This window comes from Pteropus medius, unplaced genomic scaffold, assembly GCF_902729225.1.
Source record: "Pteropus medius unplaced genomic scaffold, Ma_sr-lr_union100, whole genome shotgun sequence".
Lineage (NCBI taxonomy): Eukaryota > Metazoa > Chordata > Mammalia > Chiroptera > Pteropodidae > Pteropus > Pteropus medius.
Window position 1 is genome coordinate 2,482,203 of NW_024346062.1, and position 13,040 is coordinate 2,495,242.

A 13,040-nucleotide genomic window follows, 5' to 3' on the forward strand; every position below is an offset into this window, starting at 1 on the left:
GTTTTTCTCATGGATAGACTAGGAGTGATGAGTTTTGGGGAAAAAGATCACAGAGATAAAAAGTCCCATTCTCATCACAACAGAGAGACATGCTATTAACATAACTCAACATCGATAATGTCAATGGACCCAGAGAGTATTTATAGTTTCTCCACTGTCAAGTTACTTTTATTCCCCCTTTCTCTTGGGAGGCAAGTCATTAAGCATTATCACTACCTGCATTTCATCCCTGTGTCCTCTGACCTTCTGGTTGCCTTAAAAAAATTTTTTTCATACAACATAGTTTACTCTTTGAACTGTAGCTTCTATGGGTTTTGATGAATGCATAGAATCATATATCTATCACTCCAGTATCACAGGTTAATCCCATCAACCTAAAGGATACCCTGTACTTTCCCTCATTAACCCCTTATTCTCCTAATCCCTGGAAAACTTTGATCTGTTTTCTATCTTTACAGTTTTGCCTTTTCCAGAGTGTCTTATGAATGAAATTATTCAATATATAGACTTTTCAGTCTGCTTTTTTTTTCACTTAGCCAAATACATGTAAGATTTGGACATATTGCGCAGACAAATAGTGTGTTCCTTTTTTCTTGCTTAATATTTTTCCATCATGTATACCACAGGTTTTTTTGTCCATTCATCTATTGAAGGACATCTTGGTTGCTTCCAACTTTTGGTGGTTATGAATAAAGCTGCTATAAACATTCACATGTGGGTGTTGTGTATAGACATGTTTTCAGATCAGTTGGGTAAGTACCTAGGAGGATGACTGCTAGGTCATATAGTAAGTCTATGCTTAACATTATATAAAAATAGAAAATTGCCTTCCAAAGCACCTTTATCATTTTTGCATTCCTACTAGCAATGAAAGGCAGTACCCCTTGTTCCAAATCTTAGACAGCATTTGTATTGTCAGGTGTTTTTTTTAATTTTAAATATTCTAATGTTATGTCATGGCATCTCATTGCTTTGCAATTTGCCCTCCTTAATGACAAATGATGTTGAGCATCTTTTTATAGCAATGGCTTATTTGCCATACATGTATCTTCTTTGGTGAAGAGTTCTGTTCGGATATTTTGTACAGTTTTTAAATTCGGTTGTTTTCTTCTTCTTCTTCTTCTTTTTTAACACCTATAGCACCTGATATTCCCAGGTAGTCTCTCATTCAAGTACTAACCAGGCCCTACCCTGCTTAGCTTCCGAGATCAGATGAGATTGGGCACGTTCAGGGTGGCATGGCTATAGACACCTCTTGTTGAGTTTTAAAAGTTCTTTATATCTTCTGGATATGTCTTTCATGGCATCTGTGATTTACACATATTTCTCCCCATCTGTGCTTGTAATTTCATTCAACTCAACAGTGTCTTTCACCAAATGAAAGGTTTTACTTTTGATAAATTGCAATTTATCAAACTTGTCTTTAATGGATTATGCTTTTGGTGTTGTATCAAAAACTCAGCACCAAATCCAGGGGCACACAGATTTCTCTCTTGTTTTATTATAGTTTTAGTTTTGCATTTTACATTTAAGTGTATGATCGATCCATTTGGAGCTAATATTTTTGGAAGAAGTGTAGTGTATGTTTATTGTCTTTTACATTTGCATGCCTGATTTGTCCAGCACCTTTTGTTGAATTGCTTTTCTGTCTTTGATAAAAATCAGTTGACTATTTTTGTATGGGTCTATTTCTGAGCTCTTTATTTTGTTTCATTGATCTATATGTCTATACTTTCACCAATACCACACTGTCTTGAAAACTATATCTTAGAGTAAATCTTGAAATAAGGTCATGTGAGTCTTTCTACTTTGTTTTCCTTTTTCAAGATTATTTTGGCTCCCTTGAATTTCCATATGAATTTTAGAATCATCATGTCAATTTCTGCAAAAGAGGCAGCAGCTGGAATTTTGATAGAGATTGTGTTGACTCTGTAGATCAATTTGGGGAGTATCACTACCTTAACAATATCATCTTCAAATCCATCAACATGAGATGTTTTCACATTTATTTAGATTGTCTTTAATTTCTTTCAACAATACTTTGTTGTTTACAAAGTGCAATTTTTGTTAAATTTTTTCCTACATATAACTGATTCTGGTTATTTGCAGTAGTTATGTTATAAAGTTGCTGCCAACATTTGGAGAAGACAAAACTACTGCTTCTAAGGGAAATAGAAGGTTAAACTCTTGCGAGCCACTGGTCACATTTTTGTCAGTCAAAATGCCATTTATGTTATATAGGTTTGTTTGCCAGCATCTATACAAAGCAAGCCAATCTCAGCAACTTCGAAAACCTACTCTTTTGCATAGTCCTTTTCCTGTATAACACTTAGCAGATATTTTAAAATTCTTCCACAGCCTCCTGATCTGCAGAACCTGCCTCCTCTGCAGGTTTAACAAGTTGAGGCAGCTCTCTCCATAACTAGTCGTAACTTTGGGAAAATCACTCATAATCTCCACTCACAAACTCTGAAGAAAATAATACTGTGGGTAAGACTATCTCCACAGTTTCACCCATTCTAGAGTTCAAAATTAAAAATAATAATAATAATAATAATAATAATAATGTTTCTATAGTAATTTTTAAAGTCTGCAGCACCACCTGGTGGTCAAAGAGAAGAGGCTATACTGAGGGAAAGGGTTAATAGACATGTCCAGCTACATCTGTATTTTGTTTGAATAAAATTTCACATTATCAGGAAACTTTTCCTCTAAACCTGCTAACGCACAAGTATAATACTACATATAAAAGCAATCATATGTTTAAGTCACACTCTGCATAGAGTCCCTTATACATATAAAGACTAATCCTTGAATAGTCATCGTTAATCAGATACCAGGTTTTGGTTAAAAAAATAAACTATTGGACAATTAGAATGATTACACAAAATAAAAATATACCTCATTATACTAAAAACCCAACATATTAAAATTCTTCATACATATTTGAGCAAGAAAATAAATAATAGTATTCATTTATAACACCCAAAATAAATATCTATGAATCCATATTTATATAAACACATAGTTGAATGTATGAATGAATGAATGAATAAATGAATAAACATAAGTAAAAAGAGGAAAGGAGGCAGCTCTTCTTTACAAAATAATTTCAATCAATAAATGTAAAAGAAATGAGAGAACTAGAAAATCACCATTTGATCACCAATGTAATAATTGCTATAGAAAAGATCCACCTCTTTTCTATACTGAAAGGCAAAAGTTTGAGGAGAAACAGGATAATTTCATAGTCTCGAAATATTTCCCCCAAGATATCTGTAAATTATAAAGAGAAAGGTAGTAACTTTATAGTAGAAAAATCTAGCAGATATCACTTAGTAAAACAACCAAGATTAACATCATCAGAAATAAGACATATTCACATCATGGACTCTTTGATATGACTTATATTTTTGTTAAGGCAAACTGGTATTGGAGAGAGAGAAAATTCTATACGTATTTTCTCTCTAATAATTTTAGAAACAGCTTTCTGCTCTTCTTTTTGCATTACTCTTTTAAAAGTCACTAAGCTTTGGGAAACTTAATAAATAGTAATTGTAAGACAATCAAAATGTATTTAACTTCCATAGTTATCCACTGGGAGTATGAGTTAATAAGGAAAAGAGGACAACTCTGAATGTCTTTTAGCATCTACAGTAAACTCAAATTTCAGTCAAATTAACAGAAATGTTGTTTGAAATTCATTATATTTATAGAGATAGAAAATATTTAAATTTCCTTTTGATGAAATGAAAATAATTCTTTTAGTATCTTGACCAAACTACCTTCAAACCAGTTTCCATAAAAATCAAAGCCAAGGGTAATATCAGATTAATGCCCAAAAGTATCAAAAAGCTACAAGAACAAGAAGAAAATAGGGAATACATTTTCTTCTCAAGTATCCATGAAACGTATATGAACACTGATAGGCCAAAGAGAAAATATCAATTTCAAAATGTAAAAATATTATATTTTCTGATTACTATGCAATAAAGCTAGAAATAACTAAATCAGAAAAAAAAAAAGTCTCTTGTCCTGGAAATTAAAAAACTATCTTAAATAATGGCTTAAATCAAAGGGGGAAACCCCAAAGTCAGATCTTATGAGATGGAATTAAAGCATAAGAGCAATTGCTCGCATCTATGTTATGGTATTATTGTGTAGATTGGAAAAAGCCTCTTTCAAGTAAAAAAGAAAAAGAAAAAAGGGAAAAAAAAGACCAACACTGCTGTATCTGTGGATAGTCATGAGGCAATGGCTCTGAGCCCAGCTGGCTGGAAGATGAGCATGAAGCTCAGGGAAATTTAAGTCAAAATGAGTTGGTAGCTGTAAAAGAAAAAGACGCAAATTTTTCCTAAGGGGGGGGAAAAAAAACTACCAGAGTATGAATTTTCCCTTAAGATTGGAAGCAAACTTCTAGTTAGTAAAGTGCTTGCTAGCAAGATTTTGAAGGCCAAGAAAAAGTTTCACTTAAGGAATGTGTTCTTTGAACTTAATATTCTCAAGGTAATTTAATTTTCTACTGGATTTAGCTGTTTCAAATGCTTTAGATAAAGTATGCCATTTTAACAAGTTCTTGTGCAAAGTAATGATTAAAGTTTTATCTCACCTGATATAAAAGACCTAGGAGCAAGCTTTCTAAACCTATATTAAAGGATGCCTGTATTTGAAGCCAAGCAAAGTCCTAATTTGTAATTGTGTTAAGGAACCATTCAGATATTTTCTTCTTACTGCAGTAGGATATTTTTGAATGGAGCAATTCCTGGCATTATTTCCCTAATATCAGAAAAAGATGTGGTACATTTGGGGTCTAATTTTGTAAGGATAATTTTCTTTTACAGTAGCATCTCTCCTCCAATGGAAGCAATAAAGTCTCTAGGTGCTGTGAAAGGATGGGGAACCTCACCAGTGAGGACTTCTCTCAGTTATGCACTTAGGTAGTAAGAAAAAATACTGCAGGTAAGGTTGGGTTGTGGGGTGGTGGGAATGAGGTAGGAAAATCACTAAAAACAGTTAGAATGAGCTAAATAAAAACCTAGAAAAGTTAAAAGAGGGAAGATTGATGTACAGATCTTTCTGAGGTGAGGAGCAGCATTGGCTCAAAGTTGATTTTGATGCATGAGCCACTGGGTGGGGGATAAGAGGCTTCTATTGTGACACAAATGAAACAGAAGCTGGGGATAGGCCACAACGTGCAGTGACAGAATAAAGACCTGGTTGCTAGGATCACTGAATAAATATTCCAGAAGCCTGGAGGAGGAGAGATGGGGCTCTAGCTCCTGGTCCCCTTTCCTACCCTCCCTCCCCCCTAGGTTGTCTGAGATGTCACCTTCCACCTAACCATCGTCTGCACGGTTTCAAACCTTAACTCTTGTCTCTGACTTCTGCTTAGTTCCACATTCTCTACTCATTTGCTCAGAAGACCATCACCTTTCCTTCCTGCAATCTCTAAAGTTGTCCACTTTCCTCTGATCACCAGCCTTACTAACTCAGCCAAGATGGAAATGCCCACTCTCTCTGAAATGCCTAAGCCTACTCCTGATCTCAATCAAGAGTCTTTGGACCCTAAGATTGTCATTGCCTTACTTGAAATTGGATCGCCTCCCTCTGTCTCTTGGAATTCTCTCCCTTCCCTAAGTAACAGTTGTCACCAAGAAACTGAACAACAGACTGCAAAGAAGTTTGAAAATCTCTTAAAAGAAATTAAAGATATTCTTAAAAATATGACAAGTTTTAAAGAAAAGATCACAGAAGCAAAAGAGTCTTTTGAGGAAACCAATATCTCCGAGGATGTGTCAGAACTTAGGAAAAAAAACAAAGGACTTGATAAAATAAATAAAGTGCTATTAAAAAACTTGCTTGGTTGTTTAGACCTAGACAACGAACAAAATGCAAAGAAACAAGTGATGATATTGGAAAACCAGAACTGGAAAGACACAGTACAAGGTTTTGCAAGGAATGTGGTAAATCATTCAGAAGCAAAAAGAGCTCTTATTGAAACTCAACTAAGTAAGGAAAAAGTAGAGTACAGATTCCCTTATGTTCAAGATGAAAATGTCAAACTTAGGAAAAACATGGAGCAGTTACTACAGGAAGCAGAACGCTGGAGTGTGCAACATACTGAGCTTAGCGGACTTATAAAATTGTATCAGAGATCTCAGAAAGACATAAGAGTAACTCTTGAAAATCGTGAGCTCCATTTCCAAAGTCAACCGAATAACAAGGTGTCGGCTAATCATGAGCTGGAGGCACAGGTGAGGAAACTGAACCAAGACACGTATTCATTGCATTTGATTGCAGCTTTGCTGGAGAATGAATGCCAAATGTTACAGAAGAGAGTAGAGCTTCTTAAGGATGCCCATCATCAAACAAATGGAACTTTGCAAGGGAAGCCAATTCAGATAAACTATGAACAGGACAAGAAAGAACAGAAGTTATCAGAAGCAGAGAAGGTAGAAAGGTATAAGCAGAAAATGCAAGAACTGGAAGGTACATTTCAGAAAAGAGACAAATTCTATAGAAACCTGGATGTTTGTCATAATAAGAAAGCTCGTAATAACCGGTTCAATATTCGTATTGCGAGAAGAGCTCTTTTGGGGAAAAAGAGGCCAGCCAGCAGCTTCAGATAGCAGAAGAAAAGGCAATTTTTCAAAAAGCTATAATACATCCAACTGCAGGCATCATCAGTCATCAAACCTAAGGTAGATCTATTGTTTCAACCAAGAAAGAGCTATAGAACAAGGAGATTAACATATTTATTACCTCAATAGTTACATAAGTTTGTTCTTTAATGACCATTAGTGTCAACATCAAGTTCATAACTTGTCATTTGTACAATCTGCTTGTTTTTGTAGTTATTAGATGAAGATCGTATGACACTTTAACCAAAAGTACGAAGTTACAGGTCCAATTAAGTAAAAATCTAAATAAAAACCAGAACAAACAAAGAAAAAATTTTTTTCTCTTTATTTAATTATTACCACGGGTTGGGGAGTGAGATTCTGGGGAGCGGGGGGCGAGGGGAGGGAGTGGAAGTATCTAACACTTTAATTGTGAATCTTTAAAGCTCATTTTCTAAATGCATGTTCCTTTTTCCTATTACTGCTTAAGTGTAGAAAGTAGTGTAGTAAAAAAAAAAAAATGTCGATAAACTACTGCTACAGGTTTTTCTCATAAATCTCCCCATTCCCTGAATCTACTTTTCCTAATATTCCTCCCTTGCTCCTCAACTAGTGAAAGGTGGGCATACTAGGCAGCAGAGACCCTTGGGGAAAGACACTTTAGCTTGTTTATAATATATGTGTACCTAAATTTTATTGTGTGCTGGAAAAATTCCTCCCATTCCTCCAGATGGGGGCAATAGAATTACTCAGGGAAGAAAGCAATATCTTCTGTTAAGAAAAATGGACTTCTGGTTCCAGAAAAGATAGAGTGGGTGCATTTCTCCCTATTCCTCCCATTAAGTAAGGTAAAAACACTGAACATGTGTATAAAATGAGCATTAGACTCTGAAAGACAGTGAGAAGAGACACTGGCCAGGGACCCTAGATTTAAGGAACAGCATGCTATTGAGTTCCTTGAGTTTTCTTTTTGTCTCTTTTATATCTCAGACTGAGTGCTTGGGGAGCCCACAACCCAGAAATGCCAATGCATTTAGACAAAATATCTCCCCCACCGCTACCACCCAAGCCTGCTTTCTCTCACTAAAAGATAAGAAAAGGGAGTCTGGCAAGACAAATCTTTTGGCAAAAACTGCCCTACTCTAGCTAAACTGAATAGAAAATGCCATGCCTCTTCCCTCACCTCTATCAGCAAAAACTGAGAAGAAAGCCTAGACTTTTACCAGTGACTGGTGGCAATGAAGCACGCTTTCCCCTTTCTTCTGTGGTGGTAGAGAGGAAGCAGAGTGAGGACCCTGAAATTCTACCCCTACCTGATGGTAACTGGTGCTCCTTCCCTAACTCCTTCCCCCAGTGGAGTGGAATGTCAGTGGAAGCCACAAAGTTAGCCTAGATTTATTTCTACACCCTTCCCCTGCTGGCAGAACATCAGAAGAAGCCTGCTAAAACAGAAGATTTAAATAAGATCCAGGGTCTCATAACAGAATGCCCAAATGTCCAGGATACATAGAAAAATTATTCATGATACGAAGAACCAGAAAAAGCTCAGCTTGAATTAGAAAAGAAAATGGATGCCAACAATGGCATGATAAAGATATTGGAATTATCTGAAAAGCGCTCATTATGAAAATGCTTCATTGAGCAATTACAAGCACACTTGAAAGAAATGAAAAAAAAATAGAAAGTCTCAGCAAATAAATAAAAAATATAAAGAGGAAACAAATGGAAATTGTAGAATTGAAAAACAAAAGTAAAATAAACTCACTGAGTGTGCTCAATAGTAGAATGGTGATATCAGAGGAAAGAGTCTATGAACTTGAAGATAGAACAATAGAAATTTCCCATCCTGAGCAATAGAAAATAGGCTGAAAAAAATAGCTTCAAGAACCTGTGGAATAGTAAGAAAGTATCTAACACTGATGTTATTAGAATTCACACACACACACACACACACACACACACACACACACAGTATAATGTGGGATGAAAAAGAATTTCCTGAAAAACTGGCTGAACTGTCTCCAAACTTAATGATAGGCATAAACCTACAGATTCAAGAAATTGAGTGAACTCCAAAACATACAAACTCAAAGAATTTCAAGGCACTCATAATCAAATTTCTTAATTCTTAAGACAAAGGAAAAATCTTGAAAGCAGTTAGAAAAGACTCATTAGATGTAGGGGGACAATGATCCAAATGACAGCAAATTTCTCATCGGAACCAATGGAGACCTGAAGGAAATGAACATTTTTCAAGAACTGAAAAAAATCTCAACCCAGAATTGTTTACCCAGTGAAAATATCCTTCAGGAATGAAGGTGAAATCAATACATTCTCAGATTAAAACAAACAAACAGACAGATAATTTGTCACTATGTATTTGTTGGGAGAGGCCCTTCGTTCACATAACTGATCCTCATTTTTTTCACATTTGAGAAAATGAGTGATCTTTTTAGCCTTAGACTTTGTCCTACCACATTTCAAATAGAAATTTCACATAAGATGTACTAAATAAATGAAATGAGAAAATACGGCATTGCTGAACCAAACTTCTTGCATTTTAGCTTGTTTATATGCATTACCTGAACAAATTTTGTCAGTGTCATTTAGCTGTCATATGTTAAAAGGCTATCTCTCCATTTCTAAAACTGTGCACTAAAACTCCCCCGGTACCACAAAAAACTCACAAGGGAACTACAGGATTTTAAAATTTTTGAGAAAGCAAGGCAATGTGCAGCATCTGTTGCACAGAACACAAACTCCAGGCAGTCATAGTTTCAAGATGAATTAGACTGCATGTAGCACCATACCAAGAAGTGAAATTTCCATTGGTAAGAACTCAGTCACAAGGTCACATCTTTATGAAAGTAATTGAAAAATGAGGTTTTTAGCTGGGCAACCATGTTGCCCAGGCAGAAAGAAAATTAATTTTGGAACACTGAAATGTAGAGAAAATATTTTTGTTTCTGCAGTTAGAGCTTTTTGAGCAAATTTTATGGAAACTTGAGATCCTGGACTAAAAACAAGCTCTAGAAGATAATTTACAATTGTATAGATAATGAGAACTCAAAAGACTTACCTAACTTTGGAGATGTGTATTTACATTTCAAGGTAGGGTGAGGCCTGGGACTTTAGAGATGTCTGTGGCTTTTAAAGCTGGTGATACTAGGCTTCTATGGCACCTGAAGAGATTTATTACAAAAAAGTTAGAGTGAGAACCCAGGATCCTTTACATCTTGTCCTCAAGGAGCAGAGGGGTTTTTCTCCCTCCTTTTAGAAGACGAGAACAGCTGCTTTTCTTTTCTCCATAAATGTCTAGATTTATTTTCTCAGCATTCCTCACTTATAGTTCACTCCCTGTTGCATGTAGAGGGACAAAGAGTCCTCACAGCATCTCTCCAGAGGTAAGAATTGGAGTAAGGGGAACCAATACAATTATTATGTAGTAATAATAATCTGTCTCTAATCCAAAACCCAGCCAAGATGATCACAATCTCCACCACAGGTTTTATTATGAATGAAGCATAGGGCATGAGAAATATGTTGGAAGTACTGAAAATGCAATTTGAAATATTGTTCCCTATTCTGTAAAGCAATATTTCTTTCTCATGTTTGGAATAGGTATCACTTTATAAATAATCTAAGAGCCAAAAATTTCCGATTCCAGCCCTCAGTAAAAGAAGGTTTCCAGCGAAACAGTGTTGAGGGAACTAAAAGAATCACGTCTTTCCATTTGAATTGTCCCTTTAATGAAAACTGTCACCTACATTATTTTATTTTCCAACCATCTTGATTAATAAAACATTGTGCAGTTCATTTCTACACTTTGCCATTTATGTGGTTCATGTTACCATGAAAGAAATTGTTGCTAAAATAAATTACAGCTTTTTAATTAAGCTTCAAATACAGCAAAGCAATCTCCGCTCTATCAGACCCTCCAGATCTGGTGTTGACTTTAACATTTTACACATGTAATAAAATTGTTCTCCCACCATAAGATCATATATATTTTTTATTCAATTCCAAAGCATGTAAATGAGAATTTTTTTAAAACAAGGCATTTTTTAAAAGGTGTTTCCTGTGGATTCCAGCAGATGATCATCTATTATATTTTAATTAATGTAAAATTTATTTAGAGAACTATCATGGCATTTTATATGTGGAAGGACCTTTAAGCCATCATTTGTTAACAATAAAAAGCCAAAGAGTGAAACAAGAATCAGCATTGACCTAGTCTGGAGTTCTTTAACACTATAATTTCTCATACTTAAGGGTCATATCCTGATAAAAGTCAAACTATATGTTTTGGGGACTTTCAGATGTCCATTCTCATCATTAGTATATTTCTTTCCAACAGCAAGATAATTTTTAAGATATATATTTTTGGATAATACTCCTAGGAAGAAGAGAAAATCCATACTAACTTCTCTGTCAAATACATTTTTCCCAATAAATTCTTTACAGTAATGAACTAGAGATTCTTGATTTCCAAGTATTTGTAAGTGTTATATCTACCTATCTGTCTAATCTATCATCTATTTATTTATCATATATCATCATCGTCTATACATATATATTTATTTTATACTATATATTTTATATATAGTTCTATTATATATATAATAAAGATAAAATAATGAAAGAAGCATTGCACAAAGAGAAAGGTGATTCTGGGTCCTAACTTATTGGGTCCAAATAAAGTGGAGACAGTAACATTTTTTTGGACCAAGGATTAGTGGTCAAAGATTCCCCAGCTCCCTCTCACTAAGGTCTTATTGCTCTCTGGGAAGTAGGAACAGACTAGATGAGAGTTAGAAACTAATCAGAAGCAAGCATGGCCAAAAAGGAAGGGAAGATAGCAAATAATGTAGGCATATAAGATGTCCAGAAATAGGGACCTTGATATTTTGATGTTCTACCACAAGCCTAATTAATATAGAAAGTCATTTTAAAAATATTTCTCGACATTACTAAAGGCTTCATTGATTCATGATAGGAGTGTCACAGTCAGTTGAGTGTTTTTCTTTTCCAACAATAACACAGTTTTCCAGAGGAAATCACTAACCACTAATCTATATTTAATTAAATCTTCTTTCATAAATAGGCATACATCATTTTGGTCTCACTGATTTGTTATGAAGCTTCATTTTGTGAGGAAGTAAGTGTTGATATTTGTATTCTGTTTTGATTTTAAAGCTTAATTTTTTTTTTTTTTTTTAATTTAAGAGAAAAGTGCTGTTTAGTGGTCCTCAGACTTTTCTGGGGAAATATCCTATTTTGTTTGTTTGTATTTTTTCCCTTTTTCTTGATCTACCATTTTAATCTTTTCCGAAAACTGGATATGAGTTTGTTAATCTTCTTTATTATTTTTAGTATTCCATTTCAATGATTTCTGCCCTTATCTTGATTTCCTTTTTTTAAGTTGTTTTGTTGTGCTTTTTATATCTCGAGTTGAATGCTTACCATATTTATTTTAATTTTTCTTGTTTCCTCAAAAATCTATTCAAAGCTATCAATGTTCCTGTATGTGAATCACAAATGTTATATGAAATGCTTTCATTATTATTAATTTTAAGTTTTAAAAATGTTTTGTATGATGTTCTTTATAATCCAAACATCATTAAGCAGGGTAGTAGATACACTGGTAAACTTTAAGTACTATTTAAATTATACATGGGCATCTTATGGTATCCTTTGTATATTTGATATAGTTCATAGAAAAAATTTTAAGGAAAAAAATACACTTATCTTACCACCCAGAAATTTTACTTCTACCTATAAATGCTATAGAAACTCATGCACATAAGCAAAAATTGACATTGTGTAATAATATTCTTTGCAACACTGAAATATTATGGGAAATAAATTGAATGTCTATCAGCAAAGAATGACTAAATTGGGCTATATTTATAAAAAGTAATAATATAGAAGTTAAAATGAACTAAATTTACATGTACCAACATAGATTTTTTTTTGATATCTTTGGCCAGAATTTAGGGCTGATGTCAATTATGATAACTAATCAAAAGAAGCATGTTTTCTTATTAATCTAAGAATTTCATAAAACTAACTAACCACCCAAAGTTTTATATATCTTAAAGGGATATAGTATTTACACAGTACTTTTTACATTACTATTTGTCATTTTTTATTATTTTTCTTATTATATAGTTCCATCAACAGTAAAATACTATACAATATTCTAACATTTTTAAGTCACATTTTTTATACTTGATCTTAGCCAAAAGATTGAGAAGTGATAAGTCAGATTTTTTAAGGGACAATGCTCTGAGGAAGAAAAGAGAATGGCAACTTTAACCAGTCACTGTATTCCAAATATATGAATATCACTTATAACCATATTTAGAGTTTTCAATAGTGTTTTCTGAACACCAGGTTTAATGATGGAAATTATTTTTA

The 13,040-nt window shown here is 34.1% G+C and overlaps 2 protein-coding genes and 1 pseudogene across 2 annotated transcripts in view; 1 reads left to right on the top strand and 2 right to left on the bottom strand.

Moving 5' to 3' along the window:
• SERINC5 (serine incorporator 5) overlaps positions 1 to 9,808 on the bottom strand; it is a 126,474-nt gene extending 116,666 nt beyond the window's left edge. The window contains exon 1 of the mRNA XM_039874919.1: positions 9,700 to 9,808. The gene's annotated coding sequence lies outside the window, so the exon portion shown is untranslated. The remainder of the gene's footprint in view (positions 1 to 9,699) is intronic.
• Positions 1,132 to 1,250, bottom strand: LOC120612712 (uncharacterized; annotated as a pseudogene).
• Positions 5,487 to 6,666, top strand: SPZ1 (spermatogenic leucine zipper 1). Its single transcript, XM_039874921.1, has one exon. The coding sequence runs from the start codon at positions 5,499 to 5,501 to the stop codon at positions 6,627 to 6,629; it is 1,131 nt and encodes a 376-aa protein (XP_039730855.1). The 5' UTR covers positions 5,487 to 5,498; the 3' UTR covers positions 6,630 to 6,666.
• Positions 9,809 to 13,040: the final 3,232 nt, after the last annotated feature.